The sequence below is a fragment of the Capricornis sumatraensis genome, chromosome 1 (assembly GCF_032405125.1).
Source record: "Capricornis sumatraensis isolate serow.1 chromosome 1, serow.2, whole genome shotgun sequence".
In the NCBI taxonomy this organism is placed as follows: Eukaryota; Metazoa; Chordata; class Mammalia; order Artiodactyla; family Bovidae; genus Capricornis; species Capricornis sumatraensis.
Window position 1 is genome coordinate 44,228,422 of NC_091069.1, and position 26,262 is coordinate 44,254,683.

A 26,262-nucleotide genomic window follows, 5' to 3' on the forward strand; every position below is an offset into this window, starting at 1 on the left:
TTCACTGTTGTTAGTTCTTTTCGTTACTACTTACTACCACACCACTATAAAATCCAAGAACATTTTTTGAATACTTTGGTATTCTGTACAAGATACTATGCTAAGAATATTGTACATATTGATATTATTTGACCCCGCTCCCCGCTCCAGAAAACCCCTCTAAGATAGTCTTACCTCATTTTAATAGATAAGAAAGATAAAGCATTGAAAATCTTAGATAACTTGTTGCAAGTTATACAAATAACTTGCTCCAAGTCATAGAGAACATTATAAAACAGTAGAGTCAAAATTCAGTCAAGATCTCATTGGACCCAAGGGTTATGTATACTTTTTAATATATTTTATTGAGGTTTTATAGGATCTCAAATAGATCACTCTGAACATCAGTGCTAATTTTCTAGTGCAAGAGGTGTTAAACTGTGGGCAATTTACAGATTTGCTAAGCGAGAAACCTACCATAGTAATAGATTTTAAGATAAAAATTAATGTAACTAGTTTTTCTAGTTGTTTGCCGCCTTCTTTTTCTTTTTGAAAGAAAAGGTGGGAAACATTCAGAGTTAATTACAGGTTCCAGTTTACTGTAATATGATTTTATTGATCAGAGAGGCCACCTTAGGATTCCACTTAAGGGATTTTAATTGTTGGAAGTATTAAAACGTATTTAATACCTTGTTTGCTTCTGATATGGTCTTACATAATTTAGATTTTCAAAACATTATAATATAAAAACATCCACATTGTATGCTCTGAGATGAACTCAAAACAACAAAATTTCTGCTATTTGATGAAAATAGTATTACTGTTGGGTTTATTGATATGTAAGTTTTTCTGATAAAAGCAGCACAGAAGTCATTGTTGTGAACCCACAGCTTAGTAGAAGAGGTGAACTCATGTACAAATTGAGGCATATTAAAGTAGCAAGTATTAGAATTGCTCTGATTTATTTAGCTGGATATATGGACCTATGTATGTTTTTAGAAAGTTATTTTTAGTTATTTTTCATTCCAGTATATTTCTTCCACCACTCTTAATTACTGCATGTGATTATTAGGGTGGTGGTGTTGTTTTTGTTGTTCAGTCGTGTCCAACTCTGTGATCTCATGGACTGCATCATGCCAGGCTCCTCTGTCTTCCACTGCCTCCTGGAGTTTGCTCAAATTCATGTCCATTAAGTTGGTGATGCTATCTAACCATCTCATCCTCTGCTGCCCACTTCTTCTCATACTTTTAAAATGAACTGTTAATGGATCTATGTTTAAATATTTTTGGTAAGGTTAATAATGTTCAGTATAATTGCATCTATTGATAAAGTAGTCAAAAATATTGTAAACACAGAGCAAGGACGAAAAGGTGAATCTTATAAAACCTTATAATTCTAGAAGTTTTGTTTAAGAATTCACTTAAATCTTTTAACATATGTTATCTTATACCTGTGAGTACATAATAAATATTATTTGATACTAGTATTGAAATTCATATCTGTTCTTCTTTATTTATCAGACTTTAAAATTACTTTAAGATGCATAGAAATGAAAGTATTCAGTTATTTTCATAATATCTGAGGTTGAATAGAACCTCACATTTAAATTATTATGCTGAATATCACTAGATACAGTCCTGTGGACTTCCTACCGTAATTATTTGTTGGGATTTGCTGAGGACTGTTATACCTGAAGGTAAGACATACTTGAGTGGTAACCTCTAGTCTACATTCAAAAGGAATTTATGATCTTTGTAAAAATTAATTGAGAACCAAGCATTGTTCTGTGTGGATTTATATCTTACCCTATTACTACTTTTTAAAAAGCTTGTTGAAAACTGAAACACACAAAAATAGAGGAAATTATATGAAGAGAGTTGTATGAAGCTGGGTAAACTGCATATCACCTGTGAATTATCAGCTCATGGCCAACTTTGTTTTCTCCATATTCCTCCCCCTATTCTTGGATTATTTTGAAACAAATCCAAAATATCATTTCATTTTATCCACAAGTATTCCATTGTGTATCTTTGAAAGATAAGGATCTTTAAAAACATAATTCTAATATCATTTATAGTTTCAAATAGCTAGTCAGTGTTCAAATTTTCCTACTTCTCAAAATTCTTTTCATAGTGTATTTGTTGAAATAGGTCCAAAATATAACTATATATTACAACTGATTGATATATTTCATGTGTCTTTTGATATTGTTCTCCATTCTTCTCATTTTTCCCCTTTCAAAATATTTATTGAAGAAATTATCTTTGTAGTGCTTCTCACAGTCTGAATTTTGCCGACTTCATCCACGTGTTTATTTGCAGGTTTTCCTGTTGCCTATACTTTCTATAAACTTGTAGTTAGATTTAAAGGCTTGATCAGGTTTAAGTTTTTCTTAGAAATCATATATCTGGTTGTCTCTTTTTATGATATAAGCAGCCATTTGATGATCGTTGCCTAGATTTATCATCTCATTGTGGTTTGCAAATCATGATATTCTAATTCTAAACTTCCTTATTCATTTATTAATGGAATATTTCTGTAAAGCCATATTTCTCCATAACAATTATTTGGTAATTCTGAAGGACAGTTCTTACAAGGATAGACAAGATAAATTCTAGGTTCTTTTCCTTTATCTGGCAGTTTTTGAAATAATGAATTGAAATCCAAATGTTTTATAAGTACATGGTTTTATAAATGTTTGAAGTATCAATGTTTTTTGTCTTTTTTTTAAGCTTGCTTTATTGGCTGTGCTGAGTCTTTGTTACTGAGTGGGCTTTCTCTAGTTGTGAGTGGGGACTGTTCTTTGTTGTGGTATGTGAGCTTCTCGTTGTGGTGGCTTCTCTTATGATGCACAGGATCTAGGACTCATGGGCTTCAGTAGCTGTTGCTTCTGGGCTCCAGAGCAGGCTCATATTTGTGGCTTATGGTCTTAGTTCCTCTGTGGCATGTGGGATCCTCCTGGATCAGGGATTAAACCCTTGTCTCCTGCATTGGCAGGAGGGTTCTTTACCACTGAGACACCAAGGAAGCCCCAAGTTTTTTGCTTTTAAAAATTTTCATTGGTATTCATTTTGTTCTTATATAGGAACCTCCTCAAATCCTTTTGATTCTTTGAGTAGTTGTTGATGGTTTTCTTACTTCATGTTATGATGGGATATTCATGTTACACTTTTTATGTTCCAGATTTGCAAACTGCCATTTCTCTAAGGAGCCGTAATTTCTTTTATTAGGAAATGGTACTTAGAAATTATAGTCTAGGTGCTCCTTGTAGCAAGGTGTTCCTTGCTACACCTCTGATCAAAGGTTGATTGGTCATGATCACCAAGCCTTTTTAGTGGGTAGAGCTAGAAAATAAAGTTTTCTTCTTAAAGAAAAAATATGAGTTTGTTCCAGGATAGTTCCACTGTGTACTGATAAATTTAGGACTGTAGAGTTTTTGTTTCTTCAACTTTGCATATATATTTACCTTTCCAGCAGCCTAAAAACTGTGCTTCCTAATGACACCAACATAATTACTCATTTGTTTTATCCAACAATATACACAGAATTGGGCTTCCCAGGTGATGCTAGTGGTAAAGAACCTGCCTGGCAGTGTAGGAGATGTAAGAGACACAGGTTTGATCCCTGAATTGGGAAGATCCCCTGGAGGAGGGCATGGCAACCAACTCCAGTATTCTTGCCTGGAGAATCCCATGGGCAGAGGAGCCTGGAGGGCTACAGTCCGTAGGGTTGCAGAGTCGGACACGACTGAAGTGACTTAGCACAAACATACATAGAGTGCTCTCAGAACTAACAGTATTATTACTACAAACACATTGGATTTCTTTTTGTTTTTCTAAAGGTATATCCCTTGTGGGATGAATGGATAAATTACTATGTTTTAAAGTCACTTGAGATAATTTCCTCTTTTGTAGATTTGCCTCTAGTTTAATACATAGTTAAGCTCATTTATTTGATTTGCTTTTGATATTTAAGGGTTGCTGTTTTTAGGTGTAACATTGTTTTACAACTATGTTAAGTGCTTACATGGTTCCAAAGTCAGATCTATGAAAGAAGATAATTCGGAGAAATTTAACTTCTGTCTTGGTCCCCTTCCTCTCTACTCCTGTTAGTCATCATTTAAAAAAGTTTTAGTTTATATTTATCCATCTATCTGTCCTTCGTCTTAGATAAGCAATTGCATATTGTACATAGTTTTCTCCACCTTACTCATGCCATAGTACACATTCTCAATGGAGAATATCACCTCAGGGAGGGGAAATTGGTTCTTGAGGTAAAAAAAAAGTCTTGAATTTTACAATGGTTTGTTGTGCTCCAAAGGCCATGGTACCTAAATGGATATACAGTATATCTGTGATATTAAAACTTCATGGGGGATGATTAGGAATAAAAATATCTAAAAGGATGTTTTGGGGAGGCAATAATGACAAAAAGGTTGAGAAACTGCTCTGTAGCAGTATATAGTATATTCAGTTCAGTTCAGTTGCTCAGTCATGTCCAACTCTTTGTGACCCCATGAATTGATATTAATTTCAGGTTAGTAGGGTCTTGCAGATTATATTTTGCAGACATATAGGGTCTGTTATGCTGCCGTCTATTGAGTCGCACAGAGTCGGACACGACTGAAGCGACTTAGCAGCAGCAGCATGATATAACTAGCTTTCTGTTCGTCAGCATTTAGGTTGTTTCCATTCCTTTGCCATTATCAACAGTGCTGCAATGAATGTACATTCTTTTGTATTTTTTCCTATATACTTTTGAGACAGATTCTGAAAGTGAGATTCCTAGGTCAAAGGCCAATTGCCTATAATTTTGCAGGACACTGTCAAATTCCTTTTATGGTAGTATTTTAGTTTATAATAGTGGATATGTTCTAAATTATAATAGTGGATATGTTCATTATGAGATGTCACCATTTATGAGAACCTTATTAGACTTCTAATTAGCTGTAAGAAATATAATTTTCATATTATAAAATTTCACTTATCAGACTTTTTCAAATTATCACTATACTACTACCATATGTCGTTCATAAATGAAAAGCAATGGATCTGTCTAAAAGGCCACATGCTTTAGACTAATTTTTTTAAATGTGCTGAATCTATCTGGTTGTAGTCAGGACAATTGCTGACATTGAGTTTGTTTTTCAAGTAAATGTAGCATAAGATTTTAAAATGTTTTTTATTTAATTATAAATGTTTAAATTTAAGAGAGATTTCACTTAAGTTTTGAAATGCTTTGTACCAATTAGATTACCTGGTTTTCTTCAACCCATTGTTTTCATGAAACTATGGCAAAACCCCCTTTGGATATGAAGCTATTCATCCTTAGTTCCCTTAAGAGCAGGGATTAACTACATGGAACCCTTCTTGTCATTTGGACCATACATGTTTTTTCCAGGGAAAAGGTTCCACATTTTTTTAGTAATACTTCCCCTTGTTACCCGCACAACTTTGCTCAAGTTAGAGTCCCTCTCACTTTAACCCTAACTAGGATCTGCAAATATTAAAGAGGTAAGTTAAAAAGGAACATTATATTTTATGAGAAAAAGTTCCAGGGATAGATTGTAGCTCAGTATTTTTATTTTTTCATTCTTAAGTTCTGATGACTTTCAGTTTAACAGCCTGAGGGATGTTGCACAGTAACTCAAACTGATTGTGACGGAGATTAATTGCATCAGACTATCCCTATAGTTCTTCAGATATTTATGTATACCCAGAACAGGGCCTGGTATACAGTATGCGCTTAAATTTATTCCATAAATAAATGACTGAGGAGCTACTGACATTTATATTCAGTAAGTGGTTAATGAGGAAAGGATTTTAGAATATCTGATTATTTCATCTGTGCAAAAAGGACTAAAAAAAACAGTCATGAAGTTTTGTAGAACTAGGTTTCCTATAGCATATTTAACTGTTTGGAGGTTAAAGATAGAAAGGGAAAAATTGAATTTGGGCGACAATGTGAAACTGTCACAGTTATTTTTGTTAAAAGACTTCATTTTATTAAAATGTCACCTTGTTGCACAAGTACTATCAACTAGAAAAGTTTTGCTGCCTAGTTGATCCCTTGATTGTGGAGTAAATGTGGGTTTTTAGTAAATGTAGGTAACATTTCCCTCTTCCTTTGTAGGCATTTGGGATCACAGCTTTGTGAATTAGAAAAACTGATAGATAAAATGATGATTGCAGAATTTTCTACTTATTCTCACAGTGACTTAAATAGACCATTGGAAGATGACTGTCAAATTTTAGAAGAGGTATGTCCTTTGAACTCTAGAATGAAATTGATCTCATTGCTTAGTGTTATTTGCTAACGCATTGTATAGAACATTCTTCTTAGGTTATAGTGGGCAAAATTATCTTCAGTATCAGTCTGTGTGAGACCTATGAAATCTTTCACTATGTGACTTTAGTAAGCACTATACTTGTTTATTAACCTTTGAAATTAGAGAATAAATAATTTTATAGCTTAATTAAAAATGGAAATTAAAGTCTTTATATAGCTTATAACCCAAGTTCCAAATGTAGATATAGGATGATTAACTTATATCCTTGTGTATGCATATAATGGAGTGTGTCTTATATAAAAAGTGATCGTTATTGTATGGTATTTTACCTGTCATTCACATTCACTGAGCACCTGTTATGAACATGTTTTATGCATGTGCATGCACAAATGTATCATATTTGTTAATTTATTTGGTAACTTCTTAATGCTGATTACTGCCAAGAACTATTAATAGTAAAGAATCCAAAAAGTCCTGATAGCAGCCTAATCAGTTAAAGAGATTTTTGTGTTAGCAGTTCAGTCAGTTCAGTTCAGTTCAGTTGCTCAGTCGTGTCCAACTCTTTGCGACCCCATGAATCTCAGCATGCCAGGCCTCCCTGTCCATCACCAACTCCTGGAGTTCACTCAGATTCACGTCCATTGAATCAGTGATGCCATCCAGCCATCTCATCCTCTGTCGTCCCCTTCTCCTCCTGCCCCCAATCCCTCCCAGCATCAGAGTCTTTTCCAATGAGTCAACTCTTTGCATGAGGTGGCCAAAGTACTGGAGTTTCAGCTTTAGCATCATTCCTTCCAAAGAAATCCCAGAGCTGATCTCCTTTAGAATGGACTGGTTGGATCTCCTTGCAGTCCAAGGGACTCTCAGGAGTCTTTCCACAAATAATCCAGGTCATCATTCCAGTGTTGTAGACCACTAATTTAAAAGCACAGGGCTTATAGAATATTTATTAGTCATCAGGGTTTGAGAAGAATACTTTCTAGTTTCTTATTGAAACTAGACTAAAATAAATTGTTCTGCCCCCAAAACAGCTTCATTTGATCCACTGTAGTAGGATGGGATTTGCCTGTTTTAGAATAATGACTGCAAAAATCTGATGACAAGATTGCTTTGGAAAGGGGTTGTTAAGGCTTCTAGAAAATACCATATGCAATATAGAGATTTCAGGGTTAAACAATTGATTATTTCTACTTCTAAGTGAGATTATTTTGTACTTAAATTGTGACATTGTATACCCTTTTTTTAAATAGGAAAGACTAATCTCTCTTGTATTTGGACTTTTAAAACAAAGAAAACTTAATTTTTTAGAAATATATAGTGAAGAAATGATTATTACAGCAAAGAATATCATTAAACAGGTAATTGTACTTTTTTATTTTATAAATTTTGGTCTAGAATCTTTTGTGAAGTTTATTTTTACATTATCTTGTAATAAATTCAGTATCATAATATTTTCTCATTTATTTAAAAATTTTAAATATAGAAAACTAGAACAAAGAAAAATATAGCCCACCTAGTCAAAAAGATTATCATTTGACTATTTAAAAGTGTAGGTAGTTACTGGTGTTTTTCATTAATTGTACAAATATTTCACTTTGAATCATAACCTAAACATTTCCTCATAAGCCTTCATAAAGATCACTTTTAAAGGTTATATAAAATTCCATCAACATCCTGTTACTTAAGCCTGTTTAACCTTTCCTCTGTGTTAAATATTTAGGTCATTTTCTGTTTGGTAGTATAAAGATCACTGTGACAAACAACTTTGGTATAAAGTTTTGTTTGTTTAGTTTTTTCATATTTAAGACTGTTTTCTTAATAACTGATTCCTGAAGTAGAATTGTTGGTCAGAGAGTGAAAAGTATTCTTAAATTGTTTGATGCATGGAGTTGAATTGCCTTTTTTTTTTATTATTACCAAAAAAAGATTTTACCAATAGTATATACTTACATCAGCATTTCTTCTTATCCTGAGCTCTAAGAAATTATCATTGTAAACTAAAATCTATTTTTTTTTTTTAGTATCTTAGATTTTTGTTTTGACTTTTCAAATAAATCTCATTCACTGAACTTTAGTTTTTCTGTATTTGAAAAATAACAATTTTGAATGTATTTGTTAGGCTTAACTGATCATCATCGTTAGGTTAAATGTACATTTTTTAGTTTTTAATGTTTAAATAAAACAAGCAAGAACTAAATATACACGTATCTTATGACTTAGCAATTCTATTTCTAGTAATTTACCCATCAGAAATTTGTACATAGACCACCAAAACAGCACAAGCATTTCAGGCAGTATATTTGTAATTTTAAAAAAAAAAAAAGTGGAAAAACCCAAATTTTTTCATCAGTAGGAAAGGTAAATAAAATTGTAGCATATTTGCATCACTGAATTCTGTAACAGCAATGAGAATGAATAACTACATGAAACAAACAACATGGATATTCACATACATACTGTGGAGCGAAGGAAGCCAGACACAGAGGAGTACACACTGTATGATTCCACTGACCTAAAAATTCAACCATGGGCAAAATTAGTCTATGATGTTAGAAATTAGGATAGTGATGGCTTTGGGGAGGAAGTAGTGACCAGGAGGGGAACAAGAGAGGGGATGACTGGTAATGTTCAATTTCATAATCTGAGTTCTGTTTAAATAGGTGTACTCTACTTGTAAAATAAATATTGAGCTATAAGTATAATTTGTTCAGTTTTCTGTATGTATATTTTAAACAGTTTTTAAAAACTGCTGTGCTTTAATTGCTAGACTTCTAAGTCTGAGCATTTATTTTTTTAAAACTTAAACTTTCGAATGTATTATGAGGAAGTGTGACCTCCAAAGTGAATTTCTTTTGGAATTTTAGCATGAAGCTTAAACTATGTTCCTAAGAATTATAGTTCTGTGGGGACTTTTTGTGTGCATGTGTTGTGTGTTTGTTTATATGTGTAACTTTGAACAGTTTTGAACAGTTTTAAACAGTAGGAAATTTTAATTAGTACAGTTTAAGCATTCTCTGGAGTAATTATTTAATAGGGTACTGCTGCAATTTGTAAGAGTCAAAAGAGAGGTTTGGTAAAATGATTATCATAGTCATTGAGGCCCTTATTAATAAACAATGAACATGTAGTACTTACAATTCTAAAGATGTTAATTAATTTTTTTTCCTTAAATTTTGCAGTGTGTGATTAATAAAGTTTCACAAATAGAAGATATAGACACAGATGTTGTTTTGAAGTAAGTATAAATATTAAGTTGGGGTTACCAGTCAGGGAAAAGATAACACATTAGAATAAGGATAGAATAAGGAGGATTTAGTTAAGGAATTATTTACTAAAGTATGGGCAGAGTATAGGAAAATCACAAGTGCAGTACCTTTAAGGGGCAAAGTGAAAGTGACCCCATGGACTGTAGCCTATCAGGCTCCTCCGTCCATGGGATTTTCCAGGCAAGAGTGCTGGAGTGGATTGCCATTTCCTTCTCCAGGGGATCTTCCCGACCCAGGAGTCGAACCTGGGTGTCCTGCATTGCAGGCAGATGCTTTACCGTCTGAGCCACCAGGGAAGCCTTAAGGGGCAAAGAGAGCCATTAATAGAATTCAGAAGGAGAAAACAACGTAAGTAGTTAGAATAATCTTGTAGTAATTGAATTGATGTTCAGTGGAGGGGGCCAGTCTTTCTGTGGTAACCACTCCGGGGCAGAGATGAAACTATCAGCACCTTTGCTCCTTTCAGTCTTTTGCAAGGGCTCCTCACTGGCCAAGTCCACAGGTCAGCCTCCCAGGGCTGAGAGAGGGTGGAGATGTACATAGATACGGAGGGTGGAAATTGAAGAAGAATAGCAGTGCTAAGTTTGTTTAGCCATATAATTAAAATGCAGTTAACTTTGAGAAGTTTGAATGCATGACTTAGAATTGCCCATGTCTGTAATTTTTTCTTGTCCCTTGAAATTCCTGTTCTTCTACTTTGAGAAAAATAGTGATAAGTGTTTTATGACTATGAATTTCTTGTTCATATACATATATAAGTTTTATTAACTGGTCTAAGATATGAATAGTAATATGGACAACTGTAAAACTTCTCTGGGCCAAGTTCATAGAATGAGAATTGTGGAGTTTTAATTTGCACACTTACCTAGTGAAAGCTCAGGTTCAGAATTAGTTGAAGCAGTCCTAATAAAGCAGGGATCACTAGTAGTTAGAAAAATTAAGTTACTGGACCATTGCTGAAGGTCCTACATACATGGAGAGTCAGTTTTTAGTTTTTTTCTTCTGTATGAAATTTTCTTAACTTAGAGAACATCCTATATCTCAAGTATATAGGAGTACCTTTTGAGAATAAATTCCTAAGTTGTAGCATCATTAATTAAAAATTTAGAGTAATAAGTCATTATATTGTTCTGAAATACCTTTATGGAATTCTGTTTATTTTAAAAATTGATGTCAGCTATAAAAATATTGGCTATACTTTTATATATTATACTAATATAATATTTAGTGTGTATATATATATAAAACATTGTAGATATAAATATTGGCTAATACATAGCATTTTTTTAATTAATTGTGCAATGTCCTGAGTACTTATTGACTCGGTTAATACTAACATCTACCATATGTGGTAGCTTCTATCACTTTTTCCATATGAGCTTCCCTGGTGGCTCAGTGGTAGAGAATCTGCCTGTAATGCAGGAGACATGAGTTCAATCCCTGGGTTGGGAAGATCCCCTGGAGAAGGAAATGGCAACCCACTCCAATATTCTTGCCTGGAGAATCCCCAAGGACAGAGGAGCCTGGCAGCCTATCTTCCATGGGGTTGGAAAAGAGTTGGACACGACTGAGAGACTTTCACTCACTAAGTCACTTGGCCAGAGTCATACAATTAGTTAAGTGGGAGGGCTGGATCTTGAACCAAGACACTGTGGCTCAAGAGCCCATACTCTTAGCCACTATGCCATGTTACCCTTCATATATAGAAAAGTACTTTTAGTTTATAGTTAGAAAAATAGGTTATTAAGTTTTTTAGGGGAGCTGTTATGTTTCTCATTTTTATTCTAGCATATATCTTTTCTACATTTAACCTAAATTAGTTTATTTCTCTATCCCTTTAATCAAATGACCACAAAGCATGTTCACATGGAATTAATACATGATAAAGATGTCTTAGGGAGAAGGCGATGGCAACCCACTCCAGTGCTCTTGCCTGGAAAATCCCATGGACTGAGGAGCCTGGTGGGCTGCAGTCCATGGGGTCACTAAGAGTCGGACACGACTGAGCGACTTCACTTTCACTTTTCACTTTCATGAATTGGAGAAGGAAATGGCAACCCACTCCAGGGTTCTTGCCTGGAGAATCCCAGGGACGGGGGGAACCTGGTGGCCTCTGTCTCTGGGGTCGCACAGAGTCGGACACGACTGAAGCGACATAGCAAAGATGTCTTAGAGATGTTTAAACAGGAGTTGTTTACTAATTGACTTCTTCATCTCTGTTGTATAATTGTAGATTAAATTGCATTTTATTCTTTTGTTACTAGATAGTATTCAGTGTAGTTTCTTCCAACTTGTAGATAATATCATACTGGCCCCAAGACAGTCATTATTTTTGTTTGAATTTTTTTTCTAGGCTTGCAGATCAGATGAGAATGTTGAATTTTCCTCAGTGGTTTGATTTACTAACGGATATTTTCTCCAAGTTTACAATTTTCCTACAGAGAGTTAAGGTAAGCTTATGTGATTTATCAGTTTGTCCAGGATATCCCTAAAATTGTCCTCTTTCTAGACACAAAAGTTTGAATAAAACAAAATTTTTTATTTTTGCAATTTTTCTAAAGGAGCTTTGTTTTAAATAAGATTTGAAGTGCTTCAGAGTATTTTGGTAACTTTTTAAAAAATAATTCTGAACGATTTATTTCATTTTAAAAAGAAATATGCTTCAGTTCAGTTCAGTTGTCCAGTCGTGTCCGACTCTTTGCGACCCCATGAATCCCAGCACGCCAGGCCTCCCTGTCCATCACCAACTCCTGGAGTTCACTCAGACTCGCGTCCATCGAGTCGGTGATGCCATCCAGCCATCTCATCCTCTGTCATCCCTTTCTCCTCCTTCTCCCAATCCCTCCCAGCTTCAGAGTCTTTTCCAATGAGTCAACTCTTTGCATGAGGTGGCCAAAGTACTGGAGTTTCAGCTTCAGCATCATTCCTTCCAAAGAACACCTAGGGCTGATCTCCTTTAGAATGGACTGGTTGGATCTCCTTGCAGTCCAAGGGACTCTCAAGAGTCTTCTCCAACACCACAGTTCAAAAGCATCAATTCTTTGGCACTCAGCTTTCTTCACAGTCCAACTCTCACATCCATACATGACTACTGGAAAAACCATAGCCTTGACTAGATGGACCTTTGTTGGCCAAGTAATGTCTCTGCTTTTGAATAGGCTGTCTAGGTTGGTCACAACTTTCCTTCCAAGGAGTAAGCGTCTTTTAATTTCATGGCTGCAGTCACCATCTGCAGTGATTTTGGAGCCCAAAAAACTAAAGTCTCACACTGTTTCCACTGTTTCCCCATCTATTTCCCATGAAGTGATGGGACCAGGCATTAAATATTATAAGTAATATTTCCTTTTGTGATTTTGTGATGCTTGAATCTATCTTGATTATCTGTAGTTAAAATATTGTGAAATACTCAAAAATCTATCCCATAACACTTAATTTTTCTAGGAATTTAATATTAATATTATGCTGATACCATAGTATTTTTAACATACAGTTCATATTTATATAGCTCTAATGTTCTTTATTGCAGGTTTTTATTTCATTTTTAAGCCTGGGGTCCAATCATGTATCAGGCATCATATTTAATTACTTTGTGGTCAAGCCAGTTAATTTTCATCCAATCAATATAAGGAAAAGAACACATGTCACACAGCATTTTTCAGAAGAAAAGATGTTATAGACTCTAGTATGTGTTTGTTGGGATTATCAACGTGTCATAACTGTTTTAATAAGACAGTCCTTAGGAATTACTGAATATAAGAGGCTGTTAGTGAAATGTGATATTCTTTGAATTATCAAGTGTCAATGTTCTAGTCAAGATCCCTGGCATCTCCTGAGTTTCATATTTAAAATGATCTGGGGGACTTAGGTATTTATCTATAATATGACTTTCTTAATAAAATTGGGATGATGGTCTACGTCACATCTATAAGCTTTCTGGTTGAAATGGGAAAAGTTTTTATAACTTTTTTTATAAGTTTTATAACTTTTATAACTTTTATAACATTGCATTTAATTTAGACTCCTACCCAAATGTTGATCTTATCTATTGATAGTGATAGATATCAAACCTGTATCTGTGAATTGTACAGTATAAGGGCATGTTTTTACTTTTTCTTATATTCCCACCATGACTTCATCACACACTTCTGGATATATAGAACTCCTACATTGCATAGTTGGAGTTGGCCAACTTTTTGCCAGTAATTTTTTAAATAGCCATCTTACTTTTAGATTCTATATCAGTTAAACAAGCCAAATTACTATTTGATGTATGTGCTATATGAAAACAGTGATTTGTCCTAATTGTAGCTTCTCATTTTCACATTTAGACCACTTAAACTAATATTGTTGTAAAACATCTTTGAAGATGATGTTTGATTTCTAAATACAGTAATTTTTCTTTGGACAAGTTTATGATTCATTCTAGGGCATGATTTCACTGAAACATAATATTAGAAACCTCATTTTTAATGAAGATTTTTAAATAACTACAAATCGGAAAGAACTCTGATGTCTAACATAGAAATGGTAAAATTGGTTATGCCTAGTATACTCACTAGGACAGAATGTCATGCAGGCAAGGATTTTTAATGATTGAAGAAAATGCATACATTATAACATTAAGTGAAGAAACAAGACAGAGACCTGTTTATGTAGCATGCTCTTAGCTGTGTTAAAAATGTTTTTTTTATTTTTTTACCTCTTAATCTGCATAGACCAGAGACAGCCTGTCTTTTTGTGGTTACCTTTAGATGGTAGAATTATGTGTAATTTAAACTTGTTATTCATTCTTTTCTCTTTTCCCTAAGTTTTCTACAGAAAGAGTCATTACATTTTTGTAACTGAAGTATAGTTGACTTACAGTGTTGTATTAGTTTCTGGTATACAGAAAAGTGATTCAGTTATTCAGTTACATGTATTCATTTTATTGTCTTTTCCATTATAGCTTATTACAGGATGTTGAATATAGTTCCCTGTGCTATACAGTAGGACCACTGTTTATCTGTTTTATATAGTTTGTGTCTGCTAATCTCAAACTCCTAATTTATCCATCCCCTGCCCTGCCCTTTCCCCTTTGGTAACCATAAGTTTGTTTTCTATGTCTGTGAGTCTGTTTCTTTTTTGTTAATGAGTTCATTAGTATCTCTTTTTTCTTTGGATTCTACCTATAAGTGACATCATGTGGTATGTGGTATTGTCTTTCTGTATCTAACTTACTTCAATTAGTATGACAATTTCTAGATCTATCCATGTTGCTGCATGGATTGATGGCATTTTTCATTCTTTTTATGGCTGAATAATATTCCATTGTGTATATTTACCACATATTTTTACCTATTTATCTGTCAGTGGACATTTCCATGTCTTGGCTATTGTAAATAGTACTGCTATGAATATTGGGTTGCATATATCTCTTCTAATTAGAGTTTTCTCCAGATATATGCCCAGGAGTGGCATCACTGGATCATATGATAACTCTATTTTTGGTTTTTTAAGGAACTTCCATACTGTTTTCCATAGTGGCTGCACCAATTTACATTCCCACCAGTGGTGTGTGAAGGAACCTTTTTCTCCACATCCTCTCCAGCATTTATTATTTGTATACGTTTTGAAGATGGCCATTCTGATCAGTGTGAGGTGATACCTCATTGTGGTTATGGATGGTATTTCTCTAATAATTAGCAGTATCAAACATCATTTCATATGCCTTTTGGCTGTCTGTGTGTCTTCTTTGGAGAATTGTCTAGATCTGCCCATTTTTTGATTTGGTGTTTTTTTTTTTTAATTGACCTATATAAGCTGTTTGTGTATTTTGGAAATTAATTCCTTGTAGGTCACATAATTTTCAAATATTTTCTCCCAGTCTTTTCATTTTGTTTGTGGTTTCCTTTGCTCTGCAAAAGCTTTTAAGTTTAATTAGGTCCCATTTGTTTATTATTGTTTTTATTTCCATAACTCTAGGATTCAGCTCCATAAAAATACTGCTGTAATTTGTTTCCAAGAGCATTCTGCCTGTGTTTTCCCCTAGGAGTTTTATAGTATCCAGTCTTACATTTACTTCTTTAATCAATTTTGAGTTTATTTTTGTAGATGGTGTTAGAGAGTGTTCTGATTTCATTCTTTCACATGTAGCTTGTTTTCCCAGTACCACTTGTTGAAGAGACTGTCTTTTCTCCATTGTATATTCTTGTATTCTTTATTGTAGATTAATTGACCACAAGTGTGTATGTTTATTTGGGGGCATTAATTGTATTTTGAATTTTTGTTTATTGTTTATACCCCATAGTTTAGTATGATTTGTATAGCTGAAAAAGAAAATAATCCTTAAATGCAGCTTGACAGTCTTTTCAAGAAATTTTTAACTCTGATTTTCAATTTGTTACATAGACAGATCTGGACTATCATTTTAGAGGCTTAATCAATATGGTTACCAGAGTATTTTATTCACTATTCTCAAGACTGGAAAAATTTATTTTAGTTGTTCTGTTATTTAAACATGAACTTAACTAAAATTGCTGCAATAGGAAAGTTCAGAAAGTAAATCATCTGCCTACATTTTTTTTTAATGCATTTATTAGCTAGTTACTTTGTGCCAGGCACTGTTCTGAGCACATTATTTTTTTATTATTATTATTTTGAAATTTTTTATTGGGGTATAGCTGCTTTGCCCTACTGTTGAATCTATTATGTATTGTGAAATCTTCTGGCATTCTTAAACAAGAATGATTCTGGGCTTAAAAAAAAAAAAATCACAAACCTTTAAAACTTGCAGATATCGTGAAAACAGTGAAGAAGAACCCCTAAGAGATACAGCCAATACACTATATAGAGAAAATTTATTGTATTAGCTAAGATGTTGTCAGTTAAAAGTGGCAAAATGTCCAAATCAGACTAATTTAAACAATAAAAGAAATGCATTGGCTTGAGGAACTTAAAATAGTCCAAAAAAGATAGCCTTCAGTTTTGGTGTGGTCATTGTTTTCTTGATTAGTTTTACTGTTTTATTTCATTTCTACCTCCTCTTTTTTGACTTCACTTTTAAAGTAACTAATGTAATTACAGCAAAATATCTAAATATAACAGTTTCAAGTCTTCCACATTTGTATACTATACCTCCTAGAACAAGATTTTTTCCTTCTTCAGTCATCAAATGAAAGTCCCTCATTTTAAACCATTGGGCTAATTTGGGTCACATACCCAATCACTGTGGTAAAAAAAAATGCTATGCACTGATTGGTTTGGGTCTGGATTTTCTTCTTATTTCTAATCCTGTGGCAAGGAGGTTTGGGAGCATATTGGGTGGCTATGCAGGGCTGAACCTGAAACTGGAAGGTGGACTCAGTTTTGCATAGCTGGCCTATGGGTGAGGTGCAGATTAGTTGCTGGAGGAGAGAAAGACTATGTTTAATTATTTTTTAATGAGAAAATTTTTTGAGAAAGAAAATCACCAAGAGAGAAGAGATAAGGGAGAAGAAAGGCAGAAATGAAGATGGGAGAGGTAGCATATTAAAGATTAAGACAGCAGTAAGGATTAAAAGCAGCAGTGGAATCGTTTAGCAGGGAGCAGGTTTGTGACAATAGAGAAGTTACTGATGAGCAGAGAAGATGTACAGTCTCCACAGACTTGAAGGCTCAGTATCTCTGTCTAATACTGTATGGAATATTCACTTAGATTACATTTAGTCCCAAATAAACAGGAACAGTATGAAAAGGCAAAAAGATAGGACATTGAAAGATGAACTCCCCAGGTCGGTAGGTGCCCAATACGCTAATGGAGATCAGTGGAGAAATAACTCCAGAAAGAATGAAGGGATGGGGTCAAAGCAAAAACAACACCCAGTTGTGAATGGGACTGGTGATGGAAGCAGGGTTGGATGCTGTAAAGACCAATATTGCATAGGAACCTGAAATGTTAGGTCCATGAATCAAAGCAAATTGGAAGTGGTCAAACAGGAGATGACAAAGAGTGAACATCGACATTCTAGGAATCAGTGAACTAAGATGGACTGGAATGGGTGAATTTAACTCAGATGACCATTATATCTACTAATGTGGGCAGGAATCCCTTAGAAGAAATGGAGTAGCCATCATAGTCAACAAGAGTCCAAAATGCAGTACTTGGATGCAGTCTCAAAAACAACAGAATGATCTCTCAGCAGTGGCCCCAGGACTGGAAAAGCTGTTTTCATTCCAATCCCAAAGAAAGGCAATGCTCAAACTACCGCACAATTGCACTCATCTCACATGCTAGTCAAGTTAATGCTTAAAATACTCCAAGCCAGACTTCAGCAATATGTGAACTGTGAACTTCCTGATATTCAAGCTGGTTTTAGAAAAGGCAGAGGAACCAGAGATCAAATTGCCAACATCTGCTGGATCATCGAAAAAGCAAGAGAGTTCCAGAAAAACATCTATTTCTGCTTTATTGACTATGCCAAAGCCTTTGATTGTGTGGATCACAATAAACTGTGGAAAATTCTGAAAGAGATGGGAATACCAGACCACCTGACTTGCCTCTTGAGAAACCTGTATGCACGTCAGGAAGCAACAGTTAGAACTGGACATGGAACAACGGACTGGTTCCAAATAGGAAAAGGAGTACGTTAAGGCTGTATATTGTCACCCTGCTTATTTAACTTCTATGCAGAGTACATCATGAGCAAATCTGGGCTGGGAGAAGCACAAGCTGGAATCCAGATTTCTGGGAGAAATATCAGTAACCTCAGATATGCAGATGACACCACCCTATGGCAGAAAGTGAAGAGGAACTAAAGAGCCTCTTGATGAAAATGAAAGAGGATAGTGAAAAAGTTGGCTTAAAGCTCAACATTCAGAAAACTAAGATCATGGTCATGTGTGGATTTGAGAGTTGGACTATAAAGAAAGCTGAGTGCTGAAGAATTGGTGCTTTTGAACTGTGGTATTGGAGAAGACTCTTCAGAGTCCCTTGGACTACAAGGAGATCCAACCAGTCCATTCTGAAGGAGATCAGTCCTGGATGTTTATTGGAAGGACTGATGTTGAAGCTGAAACTCCAATACTTTGGCCACATGATGCAAAGAGCTGATTCATTGGAAAAGACCCTGATGCTGGGAAAGATTGAGGGCGGGAGGTGAAGGGGATGACAGAGGATGAAATGGCTTGATGGCATCACCGACTCGATGGACGTGAGTCTGAGTGAACTCTGGGAGTTGGTGATGGACAGGGAGGCCTGGTGTGCTGTGTTTCATGGGGTTGCAAAGAGTTGGACATGACTGAGCGACTGAACTGAACTGAACTGAAAACAGGAAACAGAGTGTTTTAAAGAAGGGGATTTATTAGTTCATATAACTAAAAAAAATCTGTAGGTAGGTCAACCTTTAGGTGTTTAATAGAGAAGTTGATGATATTATCAAGCCTTAGTTTTGTTCCCCTGTGTTTTTCTCAGTTGTGTTCTATGTATCTTTAGCTTTAAGCTCAGGTGGTTTGTTGGCTGATTGACCCACCTTAGACCCTTATCCTATCTTTGGAGACTTACATTTGGAGTCTACTTGCCTAGAACCATGTAGATCCTGAAAAAGAAATCAAGAATTTTGAGAAAGGGACAGCAAGTTATGAGAATTCAACCTAGAATGTTAAAGTAGGAATATAGCTCCTTATTTCTTAATAGTCCATGAAGACATTGATTTACATAAATTTGCTCTTGATTCATCTACCTTTCAGTATTTATTAAGTACCTCCTCCATGCACAGTACTTACTGTTCTAGGCAGTAGGATACAGTATCTCATGGAGCTAACACTGTAGTGGAAAGAGACCTAGAACTAAAAAATTAAAAGATAGCGATAACTGATACTTTTAAAAAACTGATTAATGGGATAGGATTAACTGGTAGGGGTTACAGGAGGCTTCTTTGAGGAAGTGACATTTGTGCAAGAACCTTAGTGATGAAAAGGAAAGATGTATGTAAACATCAAGGTGAAGAGCATTCCCGGCAGAGGAAACAGCAAAGGTACTGAGATGGAAACAGTGAAGTTTAAAAGAATAGGAAGAGAACCAGAATGTCTCGAGAACACTGAATGAGTGAGAATAGATGTGAGATGGGGAGAAATGGATATAAAAGTAGATATGGTAAGGAATACGGATTGTGTTTTCTTTTTAAGTAAGCACATCAATGAATATGATCCTCTTATAGGCAAGTTATGTTCAATGTAACCTATTTAAGTGAGAGAAATATGCACTTATTGTAGGGAGATCACCATTTAAAAAATTAATTTGTAAGTGTAGCCCTATGCCTAAACTTTAAAGGGAACCCATCTCTTCAGCAGTTTGTTTTTCACCAATAACCTTTATTGTGTAATTGAAGATAGAAATTCTGATATGCATGACCTTGACTCATTTGTAAAATGTTCAAACATACACATACAGTTCACTTTTGAAACCTTGGGTACAAAATATTTTATACCAATTTAAAATGTATCCTGTTTTCTTCTAGGCAACCTTAAATATCATTCACAGTGTTGTTCTCTCAGTTCTTGACAAAAACCAAAGGACTAGAGAATTGGAAGAGATTTCACAACAGAAAAATGCTGCGAAAGATAATTCACTAGACACAGAAGTGGCTTATTTAATCCATGAAGGCATGTTTATAAGTGATGCATTCAGTGAGAGTGAATTAACACCTATAGCCATAGATACTACCTCTCAAAGAAATGCATCTCCAAATAGTGAGCCCTGCAGCAGTGATTCTGTATCTGAACCAGAATGTACTACTGATTCTTCATCCAGCAAAGAGCAGATATCATCATCTGTTACTCCAGGAGCTGTGGATATTATGTGAGTATCGTGACTGTTGCCAGATTAACAGAACTTTGAGTCATCTTATTAATGGTTTAAATAAGACTGATTATTCAGTTTATTGAAAAACCGTGTATAGTTCTATCTTTTGGAATTTAACAAAAATAAATAAATTTTATGAAACATACATATTTTTGAAAATTTATGGATGCTAAGGAGGTGAGTTTTGGAAATAATTGAGAATTGTAGAATTTTAAGTCTGGGAAGAAACCATTTAATTAAATGCCCTCAATTTGGAGAGTTTAGATGGCTTGTTTAAAGTCATTAGTGGCAGAACCTGTCCTGGAACTCAGGTCAATATTTCCTTGGTTATGTTTCTTTCTTTTACTGTATCACCTTTGTATTTTGTATATAGTAAAGATGTATTTGGTTTACACTTTTCAGTTGTTCAAAGGCATGAGTTTCCAAGTGGGTCACACTGTCTTTTTAAATATTACTTTTTAAAACTTATTTTGAAATAATTTCAGATTTACAGAAAAGTTGCCAGAATTATTAAAAAAAAAAAAATCTCTAGTATACCCTTCACCTTGCTTCCCCAGTTGTCTATATCACATTGCCCTCTTTCTCCCTTTCTCGCTCTGTTTTCATCTCTCCTTTCTTTGTCTCTCATGTTAAAATTTTTACGCAGTCATTTGACAGTAGATTTCAGACTTGATGTCCCAAATACTTCAGCATATATTTCCTAAATACAATAGCACTTTCTAATAACTGCAGTATACTAGTGAAAATCAAGAGAACACTGACCGATTATTACCATCTAATCCATACACTCCATTAAGTGTTTTGAATAGAAAGAACAAAAGCAAAATAAAGCCAATAAAATCTTTCTGGTCTGAGAACATCGTTTACATTTTGTAATTATTAAGAGTAATAGCAACTCAGGTTTTTGTTCATTTTGGTATAAGTCAGATTATGGCCTAGGAGCTTATAAAGGTTGAAGTTATAGTGTAGAGTCAACTATAACACCTCCTCTCCCCACTATCAGTCAAGCAAACCCTGAACTACCTATAAATATAAATTTTTCTTTCTCTGTTTAGGCTTATATTTTCACATCTATTGATTAAATATATTGCTGTTAAAAGAGATGTTAAAACATTTATAGTTTAAGCAATGTATTAATAGAATTTTGTTTCTCTCCTGAAAGAGTTAAGAGGTAGGAAGTTTTTTCTGGAGCTGAGAAGGTAAATCTACCATCTCGTTTTGTGGCTTCAACCTGTGTCTTAGGAGGCTGCTCCAGTTTTATCATCTCATTTCCATCTGTAGTAGCAGGAAGGAGAGGACAAAGGCTGATACTCTCCTTACTTTTTTGTTTTGATTTTTTAGTTGGAATGTAATGCATATATAGGGGAATGCACCAGTTATAACATTCAGCTCAATTTGTTATAACAAAATGAACATGCCGGTGTAATCACCACTCAGGTTAAGAGACAGAACATTACCAGCTCTTTTGAAGCACCCTGTTGCCACTGTGCTTTCACTTTTTCCCAAAGAAAACCATTAAAACTATTGATTTTTTCCAGGTTTTAAACTTTTATGTAAATGTAACCATTAAATTATGGTCTTTAGTCTCTAATTTCATTTCCCATTATATTTGTGATATTTTTCTAAGTTGTTGCATATAGCAGTAGTTTATTTGTATATAGATGTTCCACTTTCTGACTGCACGACAATGTGTGTATCATTCTGCTGTTAATGGTTTGGATTATTTTCAATTTGTTGTGACTGTTCTTGTAGATGTCTTTGGTGTACATGTCATAAGTATTTCTGTTGAATATATATCTAAAAATGAATAAGTATGTGAATAGTCAATTTAACTAAAGCCAAATAATTTCCCAAAGTGATTATATGCCTTTACAATCCTATCAGCTGTGTGGAAGCATTCCTGTCTCTCCACATCTTCATTCATCTTGGTGTTGTTAGTCTTTCACATGTTAGTAAAACATTTTTGCATGTCACACATGTAATAGTGTAAATTTCTATTTCCCTGATGATTGGTAAGAGGACCCTTTTCATATATTTACTGGCTGTTTGAATATCGTCTTGTGAAGTGCCTATAAATCCTTTACCCACTTCTCTCTTGGTTTGCCTTTTATTTCTTACTGATTATGGGAATTCTTTATGTAGCCTCAACACAATCCTTTGTCAGTTGGTCCATGATGCAAATTCCTTCTCCCACTCTGTGGGCTGGCTTTTCACTTTTTATTGGGGTCTTTCGTGAACAAGAGTTCTTAACTTTAATATAATCTTATGATTCATTCTTTCCTTTAATGGTTTATGTTTTTTGTGTGTCCTATTGAAGAAAATCTTTCACTACCCTCAGACTTTGATGATATTCTCTTGCTTTTTTCTGGAAGATTTGTTGATGTCCCTTGCACATTTAGATCCACAACATATCTGAAATTGATTTTTGTGTACAACGGTTATTTTCTTTCTTCCCATGTAGTTATTTTTTTGACCTCACACCATTTATTGAAAAGACTGTCTTACCCATTGCTATATAGTACCATTCTTGCCTTAAATTAAATATTCATATATAAATGAGTCTGTTTCTAGACTCTGTTTTGTTCAGTTGTCTTTCTTTGCACCAGTACCATTAAGGAAGATTATATTAGTTATGATATCTTTTTAATTAGCCTTAATATCTGATAATTTCTCCTACTTTTTGTTGTTCTCCTAAGATGCCTTAGATGTTACAAATCTGTATATATTTTAGCTTTGTTAGCTCTCTTGTTACTGTCACATAAACTTGTTCATATTTTTCCTTTCCATTTAAGAGCACAATTCAGAATTTGCAATCCCACGTTCTAGTGGCTAGAATATTTTCACATGTCTGTATATAGCTATAAGAGAGGCTTGAGAAATAGTGTATAGCTTGTTGGCTATTTGATAGCTAAAACTGTTACTGTGGCAGAAGAAAGACGAGATATTAAAAGATAGCTGGAAAATGTGCCCGTACTGTTTGGGATTCCTTTAAACCAAATGCAGTCTCAGATTTTAACCCACCCCTCCCACCTCCATTGTGGCTCACTATGCATTTTAGGGCTTCTCTGGCTTTCCACAATGACGTGCTCCCATAGCATGATTACAGAGCATCTATAAATTGTTCCTTCTATGTTTCATAGTGGAGAAGGCAATGGCACCCCACTCCAGTACTCTTGCCTGGAAAGTCCCATGGATGGAGGAGCCTGAAAGGCTGCAGTCCATGGGGTCGCTGAGAGTTGGACACAACTGAGCGACTTCACTTTCACTTTTCACTTTCATGCATTGGAGAATGAAATGGCAACCCACTCCAGTATTCTTGCCTGGAGAATCCCAGGGACAGGGGAGCCTGGTAGACTGCCGTCTGTGGGGTCACACAGAGTTGGACACAACTGAAGTGACTTAGCAGCAGCAGCATGTTTCATAGGTACATAAATGTCTGGAAACTACCCACTTTCCATTGCCAAAGGGGCAATGGATTGATTGAATGTATTTATACATTTAAGCCTAACTAGTTCTTCCCTGTGTCAAGTGTTTTTTCAGTATGTAATAGTGTCACAGATACAGTACATGCAGAAATGATGTCTGATTTTTGTATCTTTGTTAGTATTAGATTTTCCTTGTTTTCTTATATTATCAAAATAACCTACAACTTTGTAAGTTTATTGCAATGTAGATATGGGCACAAAAGAGTAACTAATTTCCCAGGCAGGAAATGGGAAAGAAAAAATAATGGATGGGATTAGAAAGTATTATAGATTTTTAAAACTTTTTTATTTTAAATTATGGTTGAAAAAACACATGCAGTTTATCATCCTAGCCATTTCTAAGTGCACAGTTCAGTAGTGGTAAATATATTCACATAGTTGTACAACCAATCCCGAGATCTTTTTTTTCTTGCAAATCTGAAACCCTGTGCACATTAAACAGTAACTCTCCATATCCTCCCCTACCAATCCCCTGGCAACTACCCTTTTACTTTGTATCTCTATGAGTTCAGTGACTCTAAGTACTTCATATAAGTGGAATCATACACTGTTTGTCCTTTTGAGAGTGTCTTATTTTGTTCAGCATTTATGTCTTTAGGGGTGTCCCAGGTGGCGCTAGTGGTAAAGATCCCGCCTGATAATGTAGGAGGCTTGGGTTTGATCCCTGGGTAGGGACTATCCCCTGGAGGAGGAAGTGGCAATCCACTCTAGTATTCTTGCCTGGAGAATTCAGGGACAGAGGAGCCTGGTGGGCTGTAGTCCATTGGTTCCCAAAGAGTCGGACAGGACTGAGCGACTAAGCACAGAGATGTCTTTAAGTTTCATCTGTATTGTAGTGTGTCAGAATTTCCTTCTTTTTTTGAGGCCGAATGATATTCCATTATAGGTATATACCACATTTTACCCATTGATCTGTCAGTGGACTCTTGGATTGCTTCCATCCCTTGGCTGTTCTAAATAGTGCCACTGTGCACATGAGTGTGCAAATACCTCTTTGAGATCCTGCTTTCAACTCTTTTGTATATGTAACCAGACACTGGTTCATGTTTGTGAACAGTTTTTTGTTTTTCCTGTCAACAGTAAAGAGATCCAATTAGACTCAAAATTTTAAAAATCTTTTTTAAAAGCAAAATTACAAACAATTAAATAATTTATGAAGCTCAAACTTCCCAGCTTTATGGGACGTGGTACTGAAATAGCACTTGGGCTGTTTATAGAAGTAAATATTGGAATAGAGGAAGCTTAGCAGGTTAGAAATATAATTAGACTAATTCTGGGTTCTAGTCTCATGCTTTTAACCTTGTGACCTTGGGTAGATCACTTAAACTTTCAAGATTCAGTATCCTCCTCTGTTAAGTAGGAGCTTATCTGTCTGCCTCAGAGTGTGAGAACCAAGTTAAGATACTGTATCTGAAAGTGTTTTGAAAATATTAATCCTTCTATTATTTTAAGTACTAGTAAATAAACTTAATGACATAACTTTAAAGGATAGCAGGTAATAACTTTCTTCAATACCTTAACCCAGTGGTTTGCCTCAAATTAATAGACATCACATCCTCTTTGAAATGTCTTTGAAAGTTGTCATTCTTTGGTCACTAAGTTGTGTCTGACTCTTTTACAACCCCATGGACAGTAGCCTGTCAGGCTTCTCTGTCCATGGTATTTCCCAGGCGAGAATACTGGAGTGGGTTGACATTTCCTTCTCCATCTTCCCAATCCAGGGAACAAACCCACGTCTCTTGCATTGACAGACAGAATCTTTACTGCTGAGCCACCACGTAGAAAAATTATGCTAAGGCACTGCACTTTAACACTAAGCTGAATTTTTGGCACAAAATCAGTGGTCTTTATACATGCTCTGAGGGGGTGGGGTGGGGAATGCATAAAAAGACAAAAAGTCTTTACATTTCTTCCTCAAAATTGGAATAAATGCATTACATATTATAAATACTCCTATTTAATTGTAAGTTCCTTAAGAAAACATATTCCCTCCAGTGTCTAGTACTTAAATACAATAAATGCTCAAGAAATATTAGTTCAGTTGATCTAACTGTTATTAGTCATTTGTAATTATAAGCAAAAAGCGGGCCTGTTTGTTCCTTCCTTCCATTTCTTTCCTCTTCCTTCCACTATGTCATCCTGGGCAACCTGTGTACAACCTGCCATAGCTATGACCTTGTACCTAATGTTTTGTTTTGTTTGTTTGTTTTTGGCTATAGTTTTTGCAGAATTTCCAGTCAGAGTCTGAATTAAGTGTTAAAAATACTACAGCAGAGAGAGAAGATTATTATTAAAGATTAGGGAGAAGTTTATTTGTACTATCTGAACTTGCTTATATGATGCCCTGCCACAAAATTAAAACTGTGTGACACATCAAAACAGATTTTTCCCTTAAATGTAAATTTTACAGCTTTTTGTTTTTTATT

At 34.9% G+C, this 26,262-nt stretch overlaps 1 protein-coding gene across 2 annotated transcripts in view; it reads left to right on the plus strand.

Annotated features, from left to right (window-relative positions):
• Positions 1-26,262, plus strand: part of VPS54 (VPS54 subunit of GARP complex) — a 72,603-nt gene that overhangs the window by 18,839 nt on the left and 27,502 nt on the right. For both annotated transcript variants that reach the window (XM_068980635.1, XM_068980642.1), the window contains exons 7-11: positions 6,113-6,239; positions 7,520-7,627; positions 9,449-9,504; positions 11,889-11,985; positions 20,008-20,348. In XM_068980635.1, coding sequence (XP_068836736.1) covers positions 6,113-6,239; positions 7,520-7,627; positions 9,449-9,504; positions 11,889-11,985; positions 20,008-20,348 — 729 coding nt within the window. The remainder of the gene's footprint in view (positions 1-6,112; positions 6,240-7,519; positions 7,628-9,448; positions 9,505-11,888; positions 11,986-20,007; positions 20,349-26,262) is intronic.